At 32.7% G+C, this 7424-nt stretch overlaps 1 protein-coding gene across 2 annotated transcripts in view; it reads right to left on the bottom strand.

The window, feature by feature from the left end:
- Positions 1-1471: 1471 nt before the first annotated feature.
- Positions 1472-7424, bottom strand: part of DYNC2H1 (dynein cytoplasmic 2 heavy chain 1) — a 367349-nt gene continuing 361396 nt past the window's right edge. For both annotated transcript variants that reach the window (XM_007191229.2, XM_057552950.1), the window contains one exon: positions 1472-2018. In XM_007191229.2, coding sequence (XP_007191291.2) covers positions 1860-2018 — 159 coding nt within the window. In that variant the 3' untranslated portion in view covers positions 1472-1859. The remainder of the gene's footprint in view (positions 2019-7424) is intronic.

The following is a 7424-nucleotide window of genomic DNA, read 5'->3' as shown; positions in this document are numbered from 1 at the left end:
TTGCTGAGGTTTTTATTTTGAAAATCCCTGTCCTGATTGGGCCATTCCACCACTTGTGGGCCCTGGGAATCTAAAACTATTGTTTGTTGCTTCTACTGATTGAGAATCTCAGATAGTGTGTTCTTCTAAAGTTTTAGGTAGTTTCCTTGGAGTTCCCACTGATTGAAAAAAAACTCTCCTATATTGTTTTTGGTCAAACATTTTGCCATAATACTAATGGCCTGTGTACACAACAAATACATGTTAGTGGGTGCCTCTGAAATGGTAAAGATGAAAATGGGGCTGCAGAAGGGAACATGAAGGGCTTCAACTGGTTTTGAAATTATTTAAAAATTTTAAAATTTCTTGAAAAAAATCTAAAGTAAACACCACAGCATGTTAATATTTGTTCATTTTGGAAGACCAATAAATGTGTTTGTTATCCTTTGTAACAAATTTTCAAAGTAAGTTTCCCAAGGAAAAAAAAAAAAAGAAGAAAAAGAAAGAAAGAGAAAGAAAGAAAAAGTTAATTAGCCAAGCTTTGATTAAACACCACATATAGCAAGTAGAATTAGTTACACCATCCTCTGGAATTCTATAGCCCTTTGCTGGTGTGCCACATAATGGATTTCCTGTACTGTAATTTTTTTCTATATATATTTTTTCTTTTTATGTATTATATCCTCAATAAAAAAATAGTAACCAAGAGAAAAGCTTGTATAGCAATATTAATATCACAGCATTGACAGGGATATTATTTTTACCTTTCACTGTCCTATCAGCTCTGAAATCTCTCAAGAGCAGAGATAGTATGTTATTCATCCTTGTATTCCTGGGATCTGGCTAATGTCTGGATCATGTTATTTTCTGTAAGTATTATAATTCACAAGCACAAGGTTTGGAGTCAGAAGACCAATTAAAGGCCATACGTGTCTTTACTAGTTTTCAGTCATTTTATGCCTTTGTCCTGGAGGCATTTGAGGAATGAGCTTTCTCCTCTGCATGGGGATGTGGCAAGGAGAGCTAGCTAGCCTCTCCAGTCTCCCCTTCTATGAGCACCCAGCTAGACTCTATTTCCCACCACCCTAGAAATTAGGTGTAGCCATGTGATTAAGTTCTCTCTAATGGAATATAAACATAAATGATGTGTGACATTTCCAGACATGGCCCACAAACACCTTCCCTGAATACTCCTCCCTGCTTTTCCCTTTTCTAGCTGTTTATTTAAGCTTTCAGCCATTGTAGAATTTTACTGTTTCATAGAAACACATGGGAAAGCCATATACATGAGAAATTATAACCTTTTCATCATTTAATTATTCTATTTGTAAAATTCTTATCCTGGTTTCTGCGCTATTATTTCCCATTTCTTTTGCATTACTTTGAGATGCTGTATATTTTAACTTAAATATAATACTTCCTTCAATGTTTAAAGATATTATATATATACATATATGTATATATATAAAACCATGGAAGACTGAAACGTTAATAATATCTTATATTTTATTAAATAATGATGATACAGAAATAATAGCCAAAATATTTATTACTGATTCCTTAAATACACTACTTAAAAACTCTTAGCTAAAACATTAAATTTTTGAGCCACTGGAAAAATGAACTGCCTCACAGAAATACTTAATATTATATAGGGAATATGCTATTTTAACATTGACTCCATTAAGTTATTACTTTAAAAGGTACAGGGTGCTGTTATTACCCATTAAAATAAAAACACAATGAGATAAACAACACAGGACAACTACATGCTAATATTTTGAACTAACACTTCAAATGTGGACTGACCACATATTTTATTTAAAGCTTAAATAATAAATGTTTCTTTTGGCTAAGACAGCTTTTATTGTCATTAGGTTCTACTGATTTTTGAGAAATAGAGCTGCTCCACACTGAATCCACTGATCTTGGCTGCCCCCACATGGAATGTCGATATTGATCACCACACGATCCCTTTCAGCACTCGTGTAAACAGGCAAAGATATGCACTCATCAGGGGAATATGGACCATATGCACCCTGTTTAAAAAGAATTAATTTTGTTTTAAAATACAGCAATATACTGTGTTGCAACAGATCATTAGATAACCAAAGATACAAACACAAAATCTTCCCAAATAATAAAATATATTTAACATTTTATTATGAAATGTTTTAAATAAAGACTAGCATAATAAACCCACATCATTCAGCTGCAACAATTATCAGCTCATGGCCAACTGTATTTCATTTATAACCTCCCTCAGCCCCAAATAATAGAGTATTTTGAATCAAATCCTACACATTATAAAATTTCATCTATAAGTATTTAAATATATGTCTATAAATAAAATATAAAAATATAATCAAAATACTATATCACATAAAAATATTAACAATAATTCCTTAATATCATCTTATACCCGTTATGCCATTATCCCATAATTTTTAAAAGATTTTTTTGTAAGAACCACAGTTCAAATAAAGCCCACACTTTGAGGTTTGTTATGTCTCCTAATTCTCTTAAATTTATTTTTTCTCCTTTATTCCTTGTAATTGTTTGCTAAAGAACTATACCAAAGAGTTTCCCACATTCTGACTTTTGTTGGCTACATTCCCATGGTGTCATGTTCTTCTGTTCCCTGTATTCTTGTAAAGTGGGTCTGGAGGTAAGTTCAGATTCAGATTCAATTTCTGGTAAAAACACTGCATAGGTAGTAGTGTATACTTCAATCAAGAGGCATATAAAGTCTGCTGTCTCTTTTTAGCTATTAGGAGCCATTGATGATCATTAGTTATATTTAAGATTACAAAATGATAATCTAATTCTACATCCCTTCATTTCCAGGCAGAAACAAATCTATAAAGAGGAATTTCCAGTTATCAATCATTTGATTACCATGAGGTACAGTTCATATAGGAAAGGCTGGAATAAATGCTATCTAATTTCCCTTTATTTACATGCTTTTAAAATAATGCATTTGTTCCCTAGCATACTGTAAAGGTGATCAATGAGCACCCTCTATTTTTTTAAGTATCATTATGAACTGGTGGATTTAAACATGTTCAATGTGCTTCAATGCAATGCAATCACTATCTTATTGGTGTTCAAAATGTCAATCTTTGTGCAGTGGGAACTCATTAGGCTGGCTCCTGAGGGTTTTTGTTTTTGTTTTGATATGTCCCTAGTAGTCTTCAGTAGCTTTCTTATCTTCTAGTATGTCAAGATGTTGTAAGTTCACCTTGTATATTTGCTGTCCCAGAAATCAAAAATTAGTCATTACTCTGAGGATCCTTGGTTCCTTTAATGAGAAATGGTACTAGAGATCATATTCTGGGTGCTAGGAATGATCTATCATTCTCCTTCTAGGATTTTTCAGTGACTGAAGCTTAGAAATACGTATTTTTTTAAAGAAAAACATCAGAAGTTCATAATAGTAATTCCAATTCAAATTTAGGATTCATGTTTTTATTGAATTTATATAATCTTATTCAACTAATGGATTAGTTTTTAGAGTTAGAATGAAACTTAAGAGAAAAGTTAGACTCATTCTAGAATTTTACAAGTGACAAATCAGAAACCCATGAAGAATTTATCATGGTAACCTAGTTAAGCAAGTGGCAAAGTTGCCATAGGTAGTACAATTGAAAAAAAAAAAAAAAATTGGCATTAGCTTGTTTAGGAGCTCCTGACCCTAGAGAGTAGATTACTCTCTGAGCATCTGTTTCCCTATCATAAAAGGAACATAAACAACACTGGTCCACCTAATGGGATGTTGGGTGAATCCAATGATGTATTATTAAGGAGTTCAAATACAAAGCATTATTTATTCACATAAGGACTACAAATGCATAACTTTTCTTTAATTCCTACTAATCCTCAAATTCCTACTAATTCTCAAATCAATTAGAAAAAAAGTCCAAGTTTTTTACCATCTACTACAGGTCATGGATGGTGCAAGGATAGAGAGAAATAAAAATATTTCTTTTTTCCTTCATGAAGAAATTTAAAGCATTCTATTTTTAAGTCTAAGTGGGCATTATATGGAATTTTGATTGTCTTTTCCAATTCTTTTCTCTACCCCCCCAACATGAAAATAATGTTCTAACTTTTCTAAGTCTTTGATATAAATAAGTTAAGTCCCTTTGAAAACTCATTCATTTCTAAAATTCCTAAATTGTAACCTGATTGACATATGAGAAAATTCATTCTTTATGAAGAGTCATTACCCAAATAGATAAGAAGACCATCTGCCCTGAATGTTTCTAATTTTCCTCTATGTTTGTATTGTTGATTCTGTCAGTTACTCATCCATTCTTTAACAGCATTTATGTGCTAATATTGTACCTAGAATTATAAAAGCAAAGCATTTCAATATATACCCAAATAGAGAAAATAATAATCTTCTTTGAAGCTTAAAATTTAGTTTAAGAAACAACATACACATCAAATATTTAGAATATAATTTTTGGCAAAATGAGTATTTTAAAGAAAATCAAAATAAACCACTACTCTGGGATATGTTAACCTAACAAGGATTAATGGAGAGAATGAATCCTGAGTTGGGCCTCAGAAAAATACAGAGTTTGGAGTAAAGAGAATTTTCAACCATTATTAGTCACTGCCTAATCTCTTCCCTCTTCTCCAATTCTGCTTAAATGGCAAAGCTTTAGGATTCACAAATTCCTGTAATTTTCATAACTCCTTAGCCATTCCTAAAGTTAATAACCTAGTGTAGGCTTTCTTTTGGTATTGCCTTTAAATTCTTCGGCAAAGAGCAGACAAACATTACATATTTGTTGAACTGAAATGATCTGAATCTATGTATGTCTATAATCCTAGAAAAGGTCTTAAATTATCTTCCTCTGCCACCCTATATTTGATTTGCTTCCCATAACTTCTATGGTCAAAAATGAAAACATCACATTGAAATGTTTTATAATGCTATTCCTTTCTATTCAGAAGATTTTCTCTATATCTCTTCATTTTAATGCCAAGCAATTTTCTCTTTAAATTAGGAATTTAAGAGTAATGCAAAGTTGATTCTTTGCATATTCACTATCAATTTACCAGTTTTTGTATATATTTCCAAACCCTTCCAAACTTGCTTTTGGTTGTAGGCGTTTTGTTTGTTATAAAGTGAGTGTACAAATCTTTCCAGCAAAACATACAGTGTTTTAAAAGGGAAGTACCACAGTTGCTTCTTAAAATTTTACTTGTCATTGCTTAAAATCTCATAAACGGTAAATGTTACAACCTCCTGTAAAAAAAGTTAAATGGACTTGCCCTTATGTCACCAATAAATAAATGATCAAAGTAATAGAGCTAAGTACTTGGGCATTCTCACACTTAACACAATACCTTATGCAGACAGAAACTTTATATTGTTTAACTGAATTAAATTCTTATATCACAATTCCCTCTTTAATATATTTATCTTAACAGACAAAGCACAGACCCTGCTGGGCTGAAATATTTGGATGAAACTAAAATTTTATTAATAACTATTAATAAATATACTAAGTGCTCAGTTAATGCAAAATAGAGATATATTAGGAAAACTTCAAATAATTCAATTATATTATATGTAAACAAATTGGTTTGACATTATTAAAATTAAATAATTAAAAATCTATATATTATGATTACTCATGCTCATGCCCATGCCCCAGGGAAAGTGGCTTAAAAGTATACATGTACTACAAATAGAAGGCAATATGCTAATATGTGAAAGAAGACATTTACAAAGGCAAATGGTGATATTTGGTATCACTTAGCCAACAAACCAAAGAAAATAACAAAATAAAACAACACCAGGGCTTCCCTGGTGGCGCAGTGGTTGAGAGTCTGCCTGCCAATGCAGGGGACACGGGTTCGAGCCCTGGTCTGGGAAGATCCCACATGCCGCGCAGCAACTAGGCCCGTGAGCCACAACTACTGAGCCTGCGCGTCTGGAGCCTGTGCTCTGCAACAAGAGAGGCCGCGATACTGAGAAGGCCCGCGCACCGCGATGAAGAGTGGCCCCCGCTCGCCGCAACTAGAGAAAGCCCTCGCACAAAAACGAAGACCCAACACAGCCAAAAATAAATAAATAAATTAATTAATTAAAAAAAAAAAAAAAAAAAAAAAAACAACACCAGAAAACAAAAAAGCCCCAAATTATCCAGGTTAATTATGTTAACTATTTGGCTGATATCAACTCAAATTTCATTATAATAAAACACATGAGGGCAAACTAAAATATTTTTCTCATCAGAAATATATTTATGCATAAAGTCCAACTAACTTATTCTAACATATGCTTTCTGAATGTTTATGAACCAAGTCAGTGAACAGTTACTTTTTTTTAGAAAAGAAGATGTTAGGACATCAGAGGTTTCATGTATGTAAAAGTGGCATTATTAGTAATGCAACCCTGGAAAAAATAACTATCTCAAAACAGGAAACAAAACAACTTGCCAACAATGAATATTTTGAAAGACTTTGTTCTGTCAAGAATGTCTAGCTACTCTATTTTGGTAGAGAAATACTTCCCTCTATTTTTCAATAATACAATGCTAACAACATTGCTCTCATAGTAAGTTCTTAAGAAAAAAAAACTGTCACATAGAAAAGACATTAATTAAATATTTATTATATTTAAACCAGAGTGCATACAAGGCAGAGTTTTCAGCATATATCATTTCATATACATGGTGAAAATACTTTAACGTAAAGAAAAGACTGTTACTGTGAGTGGCTTGTGTAATCATTATAGAGTCATAATTTCCCTGAGAATGAAATTGTTTCTGAAGTTGTACTGTCAGTGTGGCAACTGTTGGAAGGTGTAGGCCTGTGGGGTTCAGGCTGGTCCAGGGTTTCTATGTTACTGTGGGGCTGATAAACCCGAAGTAACACTCTTTATTGGAAAAATAGAACAAAGGCAAACTGACTTCTTGTGGAATGTCAGAACAGGACATTATCTAAGACTGATCTACCTCATAAAGTAGTGTTTCCCAAACTATGTTATGTGGAACATAGATCCAGATGGAGGGTGGGGTGTAGGTGCATGAAGAGGGTTGCGTGTTAAGTAAATTTTGGGAGTTCTCAGAGTTTTTAATATCCTCAAATACATCATGAATTTCCAAATTTAAATTTTACTGAACAATTTTTCAGAGAACCATTATGGAATAATGCAGTGTCAAACACTTTTTAGGAAGTGCTTTGGAGAAAGCGAATGCCTTTTTGGGTAAAATCCTCTAGGAAATCTTATTGTACCTATATTAATTTAACCCTTAGTACTGAGCTGGAACTTGAAGAACCTTAAGAGTCTGCATCATGAATGAATGAACGCATAAATGAACAGTGTGAATGTAGGTATATTAACTTCCTGCACATAGATAATGGTAAACAGACACACTAGGAAAATATTAGCACCAGCATTTTACTTCCTTTTAATTCTTGAG

This window comes from Balaenoptera acutorostrata, chromosome 9, assembly GCF_949987535.1.
Source record: "Balaenoptera acutorostrata chromosome 9, mBalAcu1.1, whole genome shotgun sequence".
NCBI classification, from domain to species: domain Eukaryota; kingdom Metazoa; phylum Chordata; class Mammalia; order Artiodactyla; family Balaenopteridae; genus Balaenoptera; species Balaenoptera acutorostrata.
Note: the sequence above shows the minus strand (reverse complement) of the source record. Positions and strands in the feature narration are given on the sequence as shown.